Below are 18,964 nucleotides of genomic sequence, written 5' to 3'. Positions count from 1 at the left end.
TTTCAAGACTCTAAGCTTGTTGTTATTATTGTTATTATTATTGATTTACATCATGTTTTTCTCCAGAAATGAAACTCAAGGTGGCTTACAAAATTTAAAATAAATACAAATGAAAACAGAAAAGGTTTTGTTAAAAGTGTCATTTATCTATTTAAAGCAATAGTATATCATGCTATTAAAATCCTTTCCTAATAAACAGGAAGTTCCCCAAACACTATTGGAGTAGAAAAGTCTTCTATTGACAGAAAGACAGCCAGGAGCGAACTAGCAGGAAAGGGAAGCAGCCACAGAGAAGGACCTGATCTGTGTTTCCACCAGAAATGCCTCTGAGGATGATAGGACTAAGTACAGAATTGTTCCCATGGTTGAGAATCTGACTGTGGAAAGGATTGGGTTTTAGAGTGAGAAAAGCATTCTTAGCATTTTCAGCCTCAACGTGCTTAATGTTCTCTATTAGACCTTCACACTGATCCTTGCAAGGATAGATTTTGACTTTTAAATATGTTTAATGTTATCTTTGGGTTTAGGGAGCAATATGTTCCTTGCTGAAGGATATTTTTGGACCAAGTGACCATCAGTTCTATACTATTTTACACCTTTCTGCCTTTGTATGTCATCAGCAGAAATGCTTAGCTTGGTTGTGATTTCATAGTTTTGGTAAATAAATAGTAAGCAGAAATGATCTTGTTTGAATTTTATTATTTATTGTATTTATACCCCACTCTTCAGAAATACTCTCAGAGTGGCTTACAAATTGTTAATTTGGCAATTACCTGCCATAAGGTTTACAATTTAAAAAGATGTGAATTAGGTATGCTGTCTTAGGTTTTTTGGTATTTATGCCATTGAGATAAATTTCTATTTGGTTGTTATTAGACCATTGGAAAATCAATGCTGATACGTATCCACCAATGTGATATTCCTTATTTAGTATGTCTCTTCTGGCCATAACCCACATTTTAATGTAGTGTCTGCGTTACAACTAATAGTGCCCTCCTCCCAAGCAGTCGTCTTCCTTCAGCCCTCAGTGGAAAGATTTTAGTGATCTGTTTTAGGTTGCTGTTCAACCAGTACACCTGTTTTTGCTTAAAAAGCAACACATCTGCTTTATGTTACTGTAGGCTATTTTAAGATCTACTGCATGGTTAATCAGAAGCCTTGGAAAAAAAAAGCACAATGAGAATACTTGATTAACAGCCCTTTGGCACAGTTGCTCATCCAGCTCCTAACTCTGTGTGAATAGCACATTTGTGGGGGTGTGGGTTGCCGCATGTTATTGGACTGTTCCTCTGAGATGGAAGCCATGGTGTGCTAGGCCAGCATAATGAGATTTAATAGGATCTGCAGAAATCTTTCAGAGGCACACCTACAGGTATCATGTATACCCCTTTAAACTTCAAAGTGGCCATGTTAAATTGGGTCCTGAAATTCTGTATTACAGGAGGACATGTCCCTTGAGACAGATGTTGCTGGGCACATATACACAAACACTCAGCTTTCTACACTACACCTTTGAGCATTTTAAATCAGGGTAACTGAACAAAGTGCAAAGCTATTGGACTTCAATACTGAAAACTTAGTGAGGCTACAGAACTTACTACTGTAACCAGGACTAGTACATTTTTTCCCTTGGTGTCTTACTTAATGTTTTTAAAATTTGTGTCTGAGGAAGCCTATTCAGCTTTTGGCTTCTCCACTAAAACTGATGCCATTTGGAAGGATGAGAATTACATTTTTCCATACACAGCCACATGTGCATTTATATTTAGATGAAGAAAAATGACAACATAAGAGAAATAGTAACATCTCTGAGAGGCTGATGCTATGCTTCACTGTATAGTTGCAACAAAGCATAAGGTCCCAGATATGGCTTGTCTTCTGGTTTTACCCTTTGAATTCAGGCAGTGATTAACAAACTATACATTAGAGGAGTGCACAGATTTGTTCTTCTGTTTCTGAATAGCTAGAAGAATCTGACTAAAGTTAAGTAGCGTATTTTGTAATATAAATTTCTCATATTTTAATTGCCAGATGCTGATTATATTGGGCATTGTTAAATATCTCAGATTTAGTACTGTTTCCTGTCTGGAAAGGATTGATATGTGTTTATTCACCATTCCAAAAACATGATGCCATACAGAAGGCAATAGAAATTATGGATTTCTTCTAAATTTTTTCTCTATGGCTGTTGTCCAGGGAGCATTTTATTGGTACGTTTTTAGTGTGTTTTTACCTCCTGTAAAGAGATATAAATTAGACTTTGAAACATCCAGTGGTTAGTATTCATGTTTGTTTCCACTGATGTTTTCTTCAGGCTGCCAAATTCACATATCCAGTCATCAAAATGAAAACATATATGTGCAAATGTGGATGCAAATGGCAAGCCGTTCATAGGAACTTCATTTGCTATGCGTTTTACCCCCAGTGGCTGTTCTTGCTTTCACTCTTAGTGGTGTACTGTGGATTTGAATAGATCCTGAACCTAGAATTAGATTGGCTTGACTTGGACAGACCAGGAAACTTTGAGTCAAAAGAGGACTCTTGTGAAATGGGCTGAATTTGAATCAGAACACTTCCCAAAATTCATTAGCAGTTTGGAAGAACTTGGAAACACGGATAGTATATATTTAAAAAAAAAAGAAGATAACATTTTACCTCAAGCTGTTTGTTTAAAGCAGAGACAGTAATTTCTAGAGATATTGAGGCTTTATTGTACATGCTGAATTCAGATGACTAGATTCACTCAATGCCTCTCCAAATGTTTGACTTACAAAGTCTGTCTATTCCTGGAGGGTGTAGAGGTAATTTTAATATGCTTTAGTGCCACCCAGTCTATTAGGCCTAGGATGTTTCCCCTCAAAAAAACTTGAAGTCACTTTCAGTTTTGAAAAATGCCCCCCCCCCCCAACATCTAAAAGGGGTGGAAATTGCAGGATTCCCCCTTGTGCCTCAAACTAGAAGGTTTGAGAGTTGTTTTAATAATGGGGAGTGCTGAGGAAACAGTTGTGCTGGGGACAGACACTGGAGGCCCTGATGTTGCATGTGGGGTATGGACTGCATTCTCCAACTCCTGGTCTGGACTTGGTAGCAACTACATGAGGAGAGAGAGAAAGTGGTTTTGTGATTGGCAGCTCTAGATTTTAATCAGTGTGAACCATTTTTAATCCAGATTCTTCAGCTTCACTGCTTAGGAAGAGCTGCTAAAGAAAAAAAAATATGCAGGCTTGAAGTACAATATTGTAGGACTATGGTGAGGGATAAAATAAAATAGTACAACACTGAGTGCTTTATGATAGTTTTCTCTCACAAGAGTAGAATTTTTAAAAGACATTTGCTGTGGATTTGCTTGTTACCTGGGAGAGAATAACATTGACTCTATGCTTGGAAAATCCTGGATGTCCTGGCTCTGCTACTGTAAGTTCCACATTTATCATCTACCCAGGGGATGATGTATGTTTCACTGCCAATGGACCAGAAAACAAAAGCCCGTTTATCTTTTGCACTTACTGTGACTTGGGTGCCAGATGAACAGAAAACAAAAAAATGGGGTTTTAAACTGTTTTTCATTCATCATAACTCCCTAGACTCTAGAGCTGTCCTTCTGAAATACTGCAGGTTTCCTGCCTAGAGAAGCATCTATGATGCATGTCATTTTCATTCAAATTGCCTTTTTAAAAAATCGAGCAGAGGAGTAAAAAGAAGCAAACTCCCAAATTTTAATACTTCCTTTCAATCTGTTCTGCTGCCCCATCTCTCAAATTTGCAGGATTCTTAATTTGAACATTCGTAATTGTCCACAAAAGAGAGATGTGTTTGCTTTTGTGAAAAACACTAGATCATAAAGGCTGTTCCTGCACAAAACTCTGCTTATCTATTAGTCTGAAATATGATCTCTTTGGGATTAATCACCTCAGAAGGGGCAACAATCCCTATAAATACCATTTCATTCTGCCAAGTAAAAGGGAAGTTATCAAAACCTCACCCCCCTTTTTGGGGGGGAGTCTGGAATTTCTCAAGCATGATTTTTCATGGAGATACTATGGCAGTGAATTCCAACAAACAATGACAAAGCTAAGATTCATTAAAATAGTATTAAAACCTGCATGTAATATATATATATATATATATATATATATATATATATATATATATCCTTTTAGTTACACTATGTTTATTGTGTTTTAAGATTTTAAATAACTTTTTGACCAGCTGCTTCTCCTGTTTTCTATTGTATATTTTTTTCGTTGGGTTTAGTATAATGGCTGTTTCATGTTTCGATGGTCTGTGACTGCACAATAAATGCAGTACAGATTTCTAGCAATGGTTTATGGGGGAGCATGAAGATCTACATTTCTGAACCAAGGTTCAGATCCAAGTTAAATCAGACAGCCTCCAAAATGATCCAAATTGAATAGGGCCATATTCTGAATCACAGTAGTTTTTTCAACAACATGTTGACTAAACTTTCAGACTTTTTAAAATTAGTTGGGCAAATAAAACAATGGAGCAATTTTTATATTTTTAAAGGTTGAAACTATCCAATGAAGAAATCCGACAAGCAATCTTGAAAATGGATGAAGAAGAAGATTTGGCTAAAGATATGCTGGAGCAGGTGAGCAGTTTTGTGAGGGCAACTAGAAATGCCAACTGTAATGGTAAAAGGAAGGCACACAGTACCTTTTATCACTTGTGACATCAAATTGATTAGCTTATAACTTCAGAGTGATATTTTGTTTTGAATGCATTTGATTTTGGCTTTAGAATGTCATAATGTGAATAAGAAAATTTAACTACTCTAACCATTCTCCTGATATCAATTCCACTATTTTTCTCAGAGTGAAATGTAATCTTCACTATTGTTCACCTGTTAATAATGATGGTTTGTGCTGATATCAGGTACAGCTTCCTTGGGGAGACCGTAGTCTTAAAAGGTATCTAAAATGTATTAAATACAAATAATGATATTGTCTTCATATTGCAGCAGAATAGGAGATTAGCTCTGAGTCTGAAAAATGAAAAAGAGTAAGGTTATTGGTAGAGATGTACAGTACAACTTTGTTTATTTTTCCTTGCATGCAAAAGCAAAGAATTTTGAAAGATTTCAGTCTCATGGGAAGTATTTTACACTTTTAAAAAGCTATTTTGTTCATTTTGAGACTTTTTTGGCAACATAACAGCTTTAGGCAGATACAGTATCATTTGCACAAAAGATACTATTTTCTTTATGCAACATTTTGACAAGAAAATTGACAAGTATTCTTTATATGCCTAATTATGGAGAATTATGGAGACCTGTGGGATGGGGAAGGAAACAAATGTTATTTTAGGTAACTAGTATGTTGTCCAGAGCTGGTATAAGGTTGGGTATTGATCAAAGAATGAAGGCTACCTGATTTCACCTCATCCATTAATTAATTGGCCTTAGATAAATCATTATTCTCTACAGTTACACTTCATTGTGCATGATTTTAACCCCTACCCCACCCCTGTCGCTCTCCCATCTGCAGAAAATTTGTCTGCGTTCAGTTGATGTGTCTGGGTGTATATGTTGATATGGATCTAACCTGTGCCATGATTTTGCCAGTGCAACATAATATAATAAAGTGGAATTTGTATTTATCACTAGATATTGCAGTGTCAACCTGGGTACTGAAAACTAAAATTGAAAAGTTGGATATAAACCTGCTTCAATAAATACATATTCCAGAAATTCCAAAGGGAGATATTCCACATTGTGCATATTATCTTAGCTGAGAGCATTTCTATGCCCTGTTTTTCACTTTTTGTTAGCAGTGATAGCTCCCTCTGCTACTATTATCTTGTCTATGGGATACTAGCATTGAAACTGCTCCATTGGGGAAAGTAGGAGAGCATAAAAAGCAGACACATTGTCTGGTGTTTCTGCAGGAGGTTTTTTGAATAATGGTGCAGTACTGGTGTGTCTGTGCTCCCATGGTCATGGGAAAGCATTCCTCCCACCAGATAGCTTAAAAAAACTGTCATAGAGTATTTTTTAAAAAAAGTTCAGTTCGTGAAGTTCAGTCTTTACTGAGAAATCTTTCTGGTTATTCATTGTCTCTCTGAAGCAAAACTATCTGGGGAGGGGATATTGACAACCTTGTGTGTAGTGTAGGTGTGTGGAACCAACACTTTTAATACTTCATTTGCATCAGCAATCCCTCTGGAATGCTTCTGGCCATTAAAGAAGTTCTTTATTAAATGTCAACAAAGTACATTGCCAATAGTTGTTAGAAATGGGAAATCCTATATAGAATTTAAAAGTATCTAATGAGGTCACAGACGGGAGAATAAAGGCAGAGCAGCAACCAGATGTTTCAAAGATGTCACTTTTATAACTGCAGCTTTGGTGTTTTCAGTGTATACTCACAGAGGGAATTCAGAGCAACACATTGTGCTGCAGCAACACTGTTAGTTGCTCTTGTGTGTGCGTGCATGCGTGCATGCATGTGCGCACACACATATGCATGTATGTTAATGTTTTCTTTGCACCTCTTTGCTTGCAGCTATTAAAGTTTGTTCCAGAGAAAAGTGATATCGACCTGCTGGAGGAACATAAGCATGAAATTGACCGCATGGCTCGGGCAGACCGCTTCCTATATGAAATGAGCAGGTATATATGTGTGTCTGCATCTTTGGGCATGTATGTGAAAGATATTGGAGGAATGGAATCAAGGTCTCTCGCATTTCAACTTTAAGTTGTTGTATGTTCCATTCATACTTAGTGGAAGTTGAAAGTACTTTTTCAGGGTAAGGTCAAGAAATCCTTTTGCCAATTACTGATGATCCAATTCTGCAGGAACTTCTGTTTTGCAACAAAGTTGAGCAGGTCACATCTATTTTTATCCATCTGAAGGCTTCTTCATTTCCCTTTTCTACATATGATGACTCCCATTGCTTTATTTTGTTATTTCCTCCTAATCCACAGCCTCAATACTTCCTTCAGTAAAATGGTAATCCTTTGCAGTTTGCTATAATTGGTCCTTGTGCCCAAAGCAAAATGTCCAGTATTGTTTCTCATATTCTGTGAGAAACAACACTGCATAGAATTCAACAGCATAGAATCCAACAGCATAGAAGTTACTGTAAAGAAAAATAAATATAATGATATTCTAAAGCCAGCCATAATTCAACAGTACAGGTGGAGTCAGCCTTATCCAAAATGCTTGCAACCAAAAGACTTTGGGATTTAGGGTTGTTTTTTTCAATGTTGGAATATTTGCATATACATAATGAGATATCTTGAAGATGGGACCCAAACCTAAACATGAAATTCATTTGTTTTGTATACAACTTATATGCATACAGTGGTACCCCGGGTTACGAAATTAATCCGTTCCGCGGAGCCCTTCGTAACCCGAAAAATTTCGCAACCCGAAAAAGCCATAGGCGCTAGCGCTAAAAGCCGCGATTTCATGCGAAAAAGCGCCGAAAAGCACCAAAAAATTTTTTTGTAAGCCGGAAAAAAAAACGTAACCCGGAATAGTTTTTTCCTATGGGATTTTTTCGTATCCCGGGAATTTCGTAAGGCGGTGCTTTCGTATCCCGGGGTACCACTGTATTGTTGTTTTTGTATACTGTATTGCCCACAAATTGGCCCTGAACCATGATGACCCTGTGGATGAGATACCTCCAAGACCCCCTATGCTCCATTGCTCTGCTTAGGCCCTGTAAACTCAGAGCCGTGACCTCCCTAATTCAGCTTATCCACCTTATGTGGTCTTCCTCTCTCTCAACTGCCCTTTACCTTTTATAGCATTATTGTCCTTTCTAGTGAGTCATATCTTCTCACGATGTGGTCAAAATATTACAGCCTTGGGCCCTACAAATGGGCACCCTAGCACGGACTCAGTCTCTTCCAGATGCCCCTAACCCTAGTACGGACTGAGTCCGTATGAAATGGCGGTGGCCGTTCCACACAGCCGCCTCCATCTTGACGTAGCGGATGCGCTGCGTCCACACGTTGCACCCCAGAAATGACGCCGCGAGTGCATGCTTCGGCACTTGCGGCGTCCAGGATGCAGGAAGGAGCACGATTTTCGTGCTCCTTTTTGCAGCGTCCGGGAACTGCGCCATTTGGCTGCTGCGGTTCCCGGACGCTGCAATTGGCGGCATCAGCAGACCGCCGCTTTTTGGCGGTCTGTAACCCGCCTTAGTTTTCTCATCTTGGCTTCCTGGGAGATTTCTGGCTTGATCTCTTCATGATATCCTCAGCATTCTTCTCCAGCACCATATCTCAAATGAATTGACTTTTTTATCTGCTTTCTTCTCTGTCCAGCTTTCACAGCCATATGTGGTGATGGAGAATACAATGGCTTGTACTGTTCTGACTTTAGTGTTCAATTGTATGTCTTTACTCTTTGGGATCTTTTCTAGTTCTTTCATAGCTGGTTTTCCCATTCCTAGTCTTCTTTTGATTTCTTGTTTGTAATCACCGCTCTGATCAGTGTTTAATCCAAGGTACAGGAACTCTTGAACTGTTCTGATTTCTTCCTTGATTTCCTCTTAGGCTGAGTTTTATGTTGATCCTCAATAATAATTTTTTGGTTTATTTTCTTTATGTTCAGCAGTAAAACTGCCTTTGCATTTTCTTCTTTGACCTTCCTTAATAAATATCCCATATATAACCTGAAGATAATTTTATACAAGATATTTTAAATAATGAAACAAAAGTTGTGTACATTGAACCATCAGAAAGCAAAGGTGTCACTATCTCAGCCATCCAAGTTGACAATTTTGAATTTTGGAATATTTTGGATTTTTGAATTCCAGAAAAGGGAGACGCAACCTGTACCAGGAATATGCTCTTGGACTAGGCTTTGTATAAAAATGAGTTAGGCTCATGGTTGCTCTCCTTTGTCATAAGAATGTCATTGATGTCTAATCCAAGTCTTTTGCTCTCTCTCCTTCAGGATTGATCACTATCAGCAGCGACTTCAAGCATTATTCTTTAAGAAGAAGTTTCCAGAGAGGCTCGCAGAAGCCAAGCCAAAAGTGGAAGGTAAGCTGAGGCCGCCACAAAAAAAAGCATCATAGCACTGATATGAAACTTCACTACAGACAGTTTGCAGTGAAGTATCATTTAAAAGCAACTATCATATGTTAAGCAGGAATCTTAATGTATATCCTTATATCAAGGGATAGTCAGGCCCTGTCTGTCATTAACCAGAACAGGATGCTACTGTGTGCCCAGTTGTATCTTTCCTGAAAACAAATACCAGAAGATTTCTGCTTCCTATTGCTTCTGGCTAGCTGAAGCACATACTGATTTCATAAATTCATGGCTAGTACTGAGAATAAGAATCACAAAATTTCTGCAGATTTCACCCTAGCTATTTACATTTTTTACTAAAACATCTTTAGTGATACTCTTGTATCTTGGAAGAACATCTTCCCAAAATTGGTACGTGACAAATAAACATATTTATTCTGGTGTTTCCCTTCATGTTCTGAGTGCCCCAGGATCAGAAGTGATTTATTGTGAGAGACAGAACTTTTGAAAGGATGCTGTACATTTTTGGACATATCCACACTATTGGTTGATACCTGAAATGACACAGCTAAGCTACTTTAAGTGTCTTTGTTATTTCTTTCAGCCATTCTTCTTGCATCCAAAGAGCTCATCCGTAGTAAGCGACTGAAGCAGCTCCTGGAAGTTGTCCTAGCCTTCGGCAACTACATGAACAAGGGCCAAAGAGGAAATGCATATGGCTTTAAAGTGTCGAGCCTGAACAAAATAGCAGATACCAAATCTAGCATAGATAAGTAGGTTCATGTATTTATTTATTTATTCCATTTGTTATACTGTCCTTTATTTTTTACCAAAAAAAAAAAAAAATCACAGCAATTTGCATAAAATAAAATAAAATACACAATTAATGCATTTTTTAAAATCTCTAAGCACAATTAGGCATGTCTTATAGAGAAAGGATGAGCAAGAAAGGTGAATTGCTGCTCTTGGAAACCTCCAGGTATAACAGTTTGCCATTGAATAGGTACAAGGCCTTCCTGTGTTGTTTAACATTTTTTAAAAATCCTTTTTAAAAAATCCATTTTTGAGAACCAGAAATGGACTTCTGATCATGTTGTTGTTGTTTTATTTGTTATTAGTTTGAGAGCCCACCTTCGTTGGTCCCCAGTTTAAAACTGGGCTTACTGCAGTTGCCCACCCCTGTTATAGAGGCATTCAGTGTAGTCCTTTGAAAGCAGCAGTGTTTTTTCCTCAGTTATACACCTAGAGCATACACATACCAATTCACCAGTGTGATAAAAGGACATCAAAGTAGGCAACAGGCAGACCCCACTAAGAAGACTAGTACGTAATTGATTTGAAATGTACAGCTTTTAACATAGTGGGGAGATATTACAGAAGTATATTTTATTCAGTGCATTATTGTGTCTGCTGTTGTATCATTTGGAGATCATAAATAGGCCTTCAGCATTTAAGGGAAAGCTGAACTGTGTGAAATAATTTCTTGTTATCAGGAAAAGACATTTATTATTATTATTTTTTCATTAGTGCTTTTACTTTGGAAATATAAATACTGATATTTATCAGCATCTTAGCTATTTGTGTATGTTATTACATAGCAGTTCTATTGACTTTCTTGTCCCCTCCCCATTCATATCTCTCTTTCTTAGGAACATTACATTATTACACTACTTAATTATGATCTTTGAAAAGAACTACCTTGAAATTCTAGACATGCAATCGGAACTTCAACATCTTCCAGAAGCTGCAAAAGTCAAGTAAGTTGGAGAGGGAAAATGGGAACTCAGTGTTATACTGGTGCCACATAATTGTTTCTTTATACTATTATTCTATCTCAATGGCCTGTTACAGACTGCCAAAATAAAGCTGCTTCGGGTCTCTTTGGAGGTATGCTATTTAAATGATGCATGCATCCTAAGAATCCGGAAGCTGCACCAAAGCTACACTCCAGTGCTTAGGAATGGAGTGTGGCTTTGGCGCAACCTCCGGACTCTTAGGACCCATGCACCATTTAAATAGCATAATTCCAAAGAGATCCGAAGCAGCTTTATTTTGACAGTCTGTAACAGGCCAATAAAGTTAGATGAAACATAGTACTCTATGCATATTTTTCACTATGCCATGTAGAATGAAATATATTCTCTGCTATAACATTTGGTACATATTGCAGAATCCTATAATACTACCTTATTGAGTCAGAGAACTAATCCATTTTTTCTCTAGTACTGCATGACTTGAAGGCCTATGACTTGCAGAGTGAGATTGGGTATTTTTCTTTCCCAACCTGGTTGCCTGGGAATCCATAACTGTCACTTTTTTCTGAACCTGATTTTCACTTTGTGTCCCATGTAGATAAAAACTAGAAAATATTTTCTAAAATAGTAATAGGCAGGTTCAGTTCTTATAGGGTAGAAATGTTATCTTCCCATCTCTCAACCATTATTCACTAAAACTAGGACTCACTTTTCATTGGTTGTCACTACATTTTCAATAAGACATTATTTCTTCTCCAGTTAGTAACAAAAATGGCATATAAGAAGTGGGCAGTTATACAAGTTTTAATGGTATGTTCAGGTGGTCTAATTGTGTTGTTTAGGATTTTGTTCATTACTGAGTTCTACATTCCCTGCATGATATGGGGAGACTTTACATCAAATGGTGGAATTAAGCAAAGTAATATGGTTCTAAGATACATCTGCCTCAGTAGAAAGTGCTGGGTCATGTGGATGGAAGGTTTGATTCAGTAAAAGGCAGCTTCCTCTAGCTATGATGAATGGTAGCAATTCTCCAGGATTTCAGATAGAAGTCATTCCCAACTAGATCTGGACTTACAAAGGACTGAACCTGTGAATTTTTGAATGTTAATCAATGTGTATGTTGAGATGTAGTACAAGAGAAACCTTGTTTGACATTTCTACAGCTAGGAGTGCAACAATCAGGTGTACTATATAAAGGTTAACTAAACATTGGAAAAGGAGTGCATGTCACCCTTTTCTTTATTTTGCTTGCATGAAAAGCAGTGATTCTAAATTGTAGAGTCTTGTATACATGAGAGCTCTCTGTTTGATTCTAACCCAGATTTCCGAAGTTTCTGGCTTGCTTGAAGGGCCATAATGGATAGAAGAGGCTCTCCTCTTCACGGTTGCAACTGTTCATACAGGCAAAGTGATGATGGAGGAGTGAAGGATAGCATTTTCACCTCCACCCATGTTTACTTAACTCATGTATAGAATGCCTGAATATGGCCATCATATCCAGTGGAATTATCACAAGAAATTGAAAATAACTATCAGGAAATAGATACCAGCCAATAATAGAACTAACTTCAAAAGAAGGCAGGGTAGAACAAGAAGGCTAGGTGTGCAAGATAAGAAGGTAAATAGCTATTTAACAGAGATGTTTATGATGAATGAGTATGTGAGTCTTTTTAAAGAGGAGAATGTCTTGAATACTGCTCCACAGTATTAAGTTCTAGCCACTGTGGGGCTAAGGATGATTGGAGTAGAAATCAGAACATGGAAATGTTATTATTTTGAAGTACAACTTCCAGAACTTCTCAGCCAAAGTGGCTGCTGGCCATTTGGCTGGGAGATTCTTAGGGCTGGAGTCCAAAAATGTCATACAGCTCATAGACTGCTGTGAGGTGTAGTCCAGAACATTTCAAATCACTGCACTAGACAGAGCATTTATTAACTCATTGCAACTGCTATTGCTTGTTTATTCAGAATGATGCCTAGCATATGCAGAATCTGGAGATTAGGCTGAATTTTAAATAAAAAGAAAAAAAGTTGAAAATGTGGTTCAAAACCTTTTATAGATTCACACAGCAAGTGTTAAAACCCATTGTAGCATCCTCCATCTCTGTCTCTTTATCAGTATATACTTGCAGGCATTAACTAGCACCAGCTGTCACATGTAACATGGCCTCTTGATTGCTGTAATGCTGGTGGATGTCCAACAGTCATTTATCACTCAGTATTATCTTTGTAACAGTTTTCCTCTCAGTAATCTTTACTTGTAGCAGCTGATTAGAAGGGCCTGTTTTGCTCAGATTGTGCACATTTTACTGGCTGTTAGTCCCATTGACTTCAGCAGCACTTTGGAGAAGAAATGCAGAAGGAAGTTGTTGTGCTGCTTTGTTTGTAAGGCACTAGTTTTATATAGTGGCTTTACAGTACATACATGAAATTTCAGTTCTAGATCTTAGGATATTTTTAAAGCTTTACACAGCAGATTTACAGGCTTTATAACAAATGATTATAAAGCAATGCAGTGGGTAATTTGTGATTATGAGGAGGACTTGGGACTAGATCCCTTAACGGAAGAAATATATATATGTTTATACATATATGTGTGTGTACACACACACACACACACACACACACACACACACACACACGTGTCTACCTATTTCCTGCATGGCAAGGGGTTGGACTGGATGGCCCTTGTGGTCTCTTCCAACTCTATGATTCTATATGCATATACAGTCCCTCCTCCATTCTTGTGGTCTTTGGACTCACATCCCTCACATGTGCATGAGACAAATGGAGGGAGAATGAATGGGGCATGCCCCTATGGTGCTCGCCTGCATGCCCCCCGCACCTATATTCAAGCCAGTGTGGCTTGAATATAAGCAAAACTTTATTTTCGCGAAGGGGTCCAGAACAGATCACCCACCAAAAAAAGAGGGGCAACTGTACAAATAATAATAATACAATCGTGTTCAAAGACAAAAAGAAAAATGAAGATGCATTAAATAAATCAATAAAGCATATCACGACAGCACAAAAACTAGTCCAGATAGATCCAAATTGATGGAAGGAATATAATGAAAGGCCTTGGAAAATAAAATGAACTTACACTGAAATTATAGCAAGGCTGGTCATCCTGAATGTTGACTTTATAAAAAGATTTTATCTTCCAATTTGGGACAAATAGCTTCACTCTGGTTGCAGAGTACTTATAGTTCAAATTTTAGCTATAATGTGATAAAGAAGTGGATAAAAAGGTAAAGGTTTCCCCTTTGACAAGTTTGTCAAGTTGTGTCCAACTCTAGGGGGCAGTACTCATCTCCTTTATTAAGCCAAAGAGCCAGTGTTGTCAAAGACAATTTTGTGATCATGTGGCAGCATCACTGCACAGAATGCTGTTACCTTCCTTCCAAAGTGGTACCTTTCTCTGAAGATGCCAGCCACAGATGCTGGTGAAGCATCGGGAAGAAACTCTTCTAGAACATGGCCACATAGCCCCAAAAACCCACAAAAAACTAAAATGATACCTATTTATCTACTTGCACATTTACATGCTTTCTAACTGCTAGGTTGGCAGAAGCTAGGACTAATGAAGGGAGCTCACTCCATCACATGGAACTTGGGTCTTGAACCTCCAGTGGATACTCTGGGGTTAAGTTCTTGCCTATAAGCTAAGTAAATAAATAAATTTCTAGCCTACCTTTCCACTCTAGGTTCCCCCCCAAGTAGCTAATGCCAATACAATAAAATTAGTATTTCTTCAAATACATAAACACAAACACGTAGAGAACAATCAAGAAGACCAGTCAAGCACCAGCCAACAGTTGAAAAACTGCATTTGGGAGCTCTTTACTTTAGCTAAAGCTGATCATGTGGCAAGCACTTTGTGCTAAAAATCTGGCTGGTGTTCACAGGCCTGATTACCTGCTACCATCCTGCCTCCCTCATGCCTAAAATGCTCTCCCTGTGCTGAATAGTGTGGTATCCTTAATGGGATTGTAAGCAGTGTAAGATCTGAAACTCTAATAAATACCAGTGGAAATCAAAATGGACCCTCTTCCTCCCTTCTGAGCATCTGGTGTGGGCCCATTGCCGGAGGCAGGATGCTAGACTTGATGGACCTGTGATCTTTTCTGCTTCATCAATTCCTGTATTCCTATGTAACACTGCCCTTTTTGTCTTTAAATTGCCCTATGTCTCCTTGCAGCCTGGTGGAGCTGGAGAAGGAAGTTAACAACATAAAGGCTGGATTGAAAGCTGTTGAAGCTGTAAGTATGTCAGTATGTCTCCAAATACTCCACTTTAAAAATATCCCATTTGGGATCTGGGGCCCTGTGTTTTTGGTGAGAGAAGAGCAGGCTTTTTTCCCCTTTGTCAAACAGACTCTGTTTCCATAAGACTGGCTGTTCTTTTTTAATGTCTCCTGTGAAGGCTGTGCTTGATGATATTAACAGATGTACCCCTTAATAACAAACTTGTTTGATCAGCTACTGAGAACGAGAGGAATGGGACTTTGACAAATGACATTTATACAACATTGAGTACTTTCGTTTGCTCTTTTCCAAAACATTTGGTCTCCAAGCAGGTGTTCAATGTGGCCCTGTGGACAGGTTGATACAGGTGGAGTTTGACCTATACATTAAGGCATTTATTACCTGCAAGAACAACTTCAAGGAAAGCAGGCAGGAAGGTAGGCAGAAAAGAGAAATAGATGGTCACAATGCTACATAGAATTAAATAAACTATGTTACATCAGACAGTGGCACTATTTTTCTTTTGCTTAAATACTTCTAGAATTTCTTCTCATATTATGCTTGACAAAGAAGCCATTCCCAAGACTAAAACAAAATGGTATTTCCAAAAAAAATTAGTGTTCAGAGATATAGCCATGCTAGTCTATTTCAGCACAAAAAGATACAATAGTAGCTTTGAGACTGAGGGAGAAGTTTTCATTTACTTCCAAATGATTGACAATCCATTCTTAAATCTTTATTGTGTCTATCTTGTCTTTTTCCAGGGCTCAGAACAAATGTTAATGTTTTGTGACACTTTTGATTTAAGATTTGTGAACAAGATGTGCCTTTTTGAGAATCCTTCTTGGCCAATGTCTCCAAGCTTCTCTAGGTTGTTGAAGAGCAATGCAGCATTCTTCCATATGCCAAACATACCTAACTCACAGAGCCATGCATATAACAAAGGAAGCTGCCAGTTCCTATTATTTGTCTATCTCATCCAGTATGGACAACTATTAGGATTCAAAGACTTGTTTCCTGTCATCTTCTGCATGTAAATATATGATTTATACAGAGATTTGAACAATTACTTTTTTGAACTACAGCTTCCAGGAAGTCACAGCCCCTTGGCCATTAGGTTCCAGTCTCTTGGTTTATACACACTGCCTTTCTAACATGTTTCTAGCTGTGTACTGAATTTAGGGAATTGATGTCTTGTAACAAGCTTTCAGAGAATTATGTATCTCCATTCAAGGGAGTGAGTCAGATGGGTGTTTGAACTCAATTTTTTACAATAGATTTGTAAATTTTCTCTAGCATGCTGTGATAAGTCCTATGGAGAGGGTCACAAAGGCTAAATAAAGAATGGAGCTAGTAGTTGTTTGGAAAACAGAAAACTCAGCCTTACTGGTTGTCTCTAGGTCTAGGATATTGTAATCTGGTGGATTAAGTGTGGGACCTAGAACAAAGCACACCAATGCTCTTCTAGTGTAGCTTCCCTTAAGCCATGAAGTTTCTGCTTCCCACCAGTGATTTGGCAGTGTTGGGTTATTACCATCACTCTTGTGTGAGCATACAGTAAGCCACAAGTATCAAATACAATGACAAACTTAAATGATCTCAACATGTGAGAGTGTTGTAAAAAAATTGCCATCCAGTTTGTTTTCTCTTACTATATTTTAATTATTTCCTGCAGATGCTGGTTCTGTTTTAGCTACTCACCTTAATAGTTTTATTTGTGTATTGTGTAACTATGATGGGGTAGTTGAGACATTACCTCATCCCTATTGTTTCTCATGTGTAACAGAGCAGTGGGTCAAAATGTTACTTTAGTGTGCTCCCACCACCAACCTGGAAGAATTATTTTTTGGACTGTAGCTCTCAGAGTTGCATTTCCAGCCTGAATATTCACATGCTGGCTGTGGAGTTTGGTAATTTAAATCTCTCAAAGTAACTTTCCCAAACTCTTATTTAGCTTCTGTTGATTTGCAGGTTCAAGAATGTTTTGGGCTGATAATTTGTTTGTTATCCCCCCCCCCCTGTTTTTAATATGTAGCTACTTTGTATACATGCAAATTACCCTTTTGGCAGCAGTAATTAATTAAGGAGATTGTATAGTTGGAGGAAAAGTAGTCCAACTTTGGACTTCCCCTTGCCTTGTATGGTCCATGGTTCAAGATCAGTGAGAACATCCATCCATCTATCCATCCATCCATCCATGTCTGCTCTAGAGTCCCTGGAGTGTGTGAGGCTTACCCAGCATGGGCCAGAATAACTGTTAGTTACCTCAAAATCTCAGTCAGTCATCCCTATGCTAGGATTATTTGCATATGCTCAGAATGCATTATGTAATGCATTCCAAAAATTCAGTTACCTGCTAGTGAATTTTGAGATAAGCTCAGTTGAAATAACACCCCTTGGCCCTGTTCTGGTAGTTAGAAAAAAACAGATAAGAATCCCCACCTCACCCATTACGCAGGCTCAGGAAGGATATAGTAGGGAGATTCATTCTCCAGCCACATCTCTTTTTTATTCTAAAGTTTTCATTCTTTTTAAAATTATTATTTTTAAAAGTAGAGGAACACCAAACCTTATGCTCAACTTCCCACACCTCCCTAACAGTATCCACTCTCCCAAGAGTAACTTTATGTGTATAAATGCAGTTAGGTTTGGCTAAATCTACATGTGATCGAGCCAGATAGAATACGCTCCTCCTGAGGGCCTGGCTGGTCTCTTTTAGGCACCAAGTTAAAACATGGCTTTTTGTTAAAGTCTCTGAGGCATATCATAATTTTACTTGTTCTTAAAGCAGACCTGTACATCGTTTTAACTGTATTAGCCTTTGCTGCTATTTTAACAGGAAGATTTATTTAAGATGACGTAATCCTCTTGAAATTACTCTGCTGTTTTTATCTGGAATTGTTTTAAACTGTTTATATTGCTTTCATTGTTTTCCGCTCTCAGGGCAGAATAAAAACATTTTAATAAAATGAATAAATAAATATAAAAGACTAGGCAATGGGGATGGGGGGCAGATAGACTGTCAAAGTTTTTAAAAGGTTCTGAATGGTATATCCGTTGTGCTAAATGCTGTTCAGTGTGCATTTCAAAATCTGAATTTCATGGGAGTTGAGCACTGGCTGATGCAGGGCCAATTTACATGATAATGTTGAGAACTTATCAAATTCTAGCTTTTAGCCCTTGACAAGTTCATCCCAGCCTCTTTGGCAAACACAGAGTTTCACATGATAAGAAAGCTTTCTGTGTCCCACTCCCTCTGTATTGGTTGCTTTGCCCAACCAACAAATTGCCATGATAGTTGCAGCTGTCAAATGCTGAACCATGGATTTGCTTTGCTTTTAGCTTTCACATTGTTTGCCCAGTGTCCTTGCAGTACCTTCGCCTCCCTTCTTCTTGGGCAACATTACTTTCTCATTCATACAGCAGCTTTCCTCCTGCCGTCTCACTTTATTATGATTATGAGTATTATTTTTTCCCCAATCTTGGCAGCCTCCACCTCCCAGTCTTGCTCATTCATTATATCCCACCCCCCTTGGCATATAAAAGTACAACCCTGTAGCAACAATGAAAGACCATTTTGGGAAAGAGACTAAAGTGGGGGGGGGGGGAGGAAAGAAAAAAAGAAGGTGCAACCCTTGGCTTTGTGCCAGCCTGTTCTCGCCCACAGTCCTGAGTCTGACAGTTGAGAGGGTTTGTCAAGGCCCCTTATTACAAACATAAGGCTAAAAATAGGTTCACAGTCAGCTGCTCACAGAGGCACTTTGTAATCCTTCACTTCCCAGGACTGGCAGCACCGTTTAGAAAGGAGACATGAGGCCAGCTTTTGAGAAACTTCACAGAGCAAGGCTGTCAGTGCAAAATATATTAACAATGGCAAAGCTATAAATGGTTGTGCTTCTTTATGAGCCTTGCTGCCAGGCAGAACTTGGAAACATTACTATTTAAATTAC

General features: G+C 38.3%; 1 protein-coding gene across 3 annotated transcripts in view; it reads left to right on the top strand.

Annotated features, from left to right (window-relative positions):
• The window catches only part of DAAM2 (dishevelled associated activator of morphogenesis 2), a 311,847-nt gene that overhangs the window by 265,799 nt on the left and 27,084 nt on the right, over positions 1-18,964 (top strand). For all 3 annotated transcript variants that reach the window (XM_042452668.1, XM_042452654.1, XM_042452662.1), the window contains 6 exons: positions 4,528-4,612; positions 6,525-6,631; positions 8,931-9,019; positions 9,615-9,783; positions 10,660-10,767; positions 14,969-15,029. In XM_042452668.1, coding sequence (XP_042308602.1) covers positions 4,528-4,612; positions 6,525-6,631; positions 8,931-9,019; positions 9,615-9,783; positions 10,660-10,767; positions 14,969-15,029 — 619 coding nt within the window. The remainder of the gene's footprint in view (positions 1-4,527; positions 4,613-6,524; positions 6,632-8,930; positions 9,020-9,614; positions 9,784-10,659; positions 10,768-14,968; positions 15,030-18,964) is intronic.

This window comes from Sceloporus undulatus, chromosome 1 (assembly GCF_019175285.1).
Source record: "Sceloporus undulatus isolate JIND9_A2432 ecotype Alabama chromosome 1, SceUnd_v1.1, whole genome shotgun sequence".
NCBI classification, from domain to species: domain Eukaryota; kingdom Metazoa; phylum Chordata; class Lepidosauria; order Squamata; family Phrynosomatidae; genus Sceloporus; species Sceloporus undulatus.
Note: the sequence above shows the minus strand (reverse complement) of the source record. Positions and strands in the feature narration are given on the sequence as shown.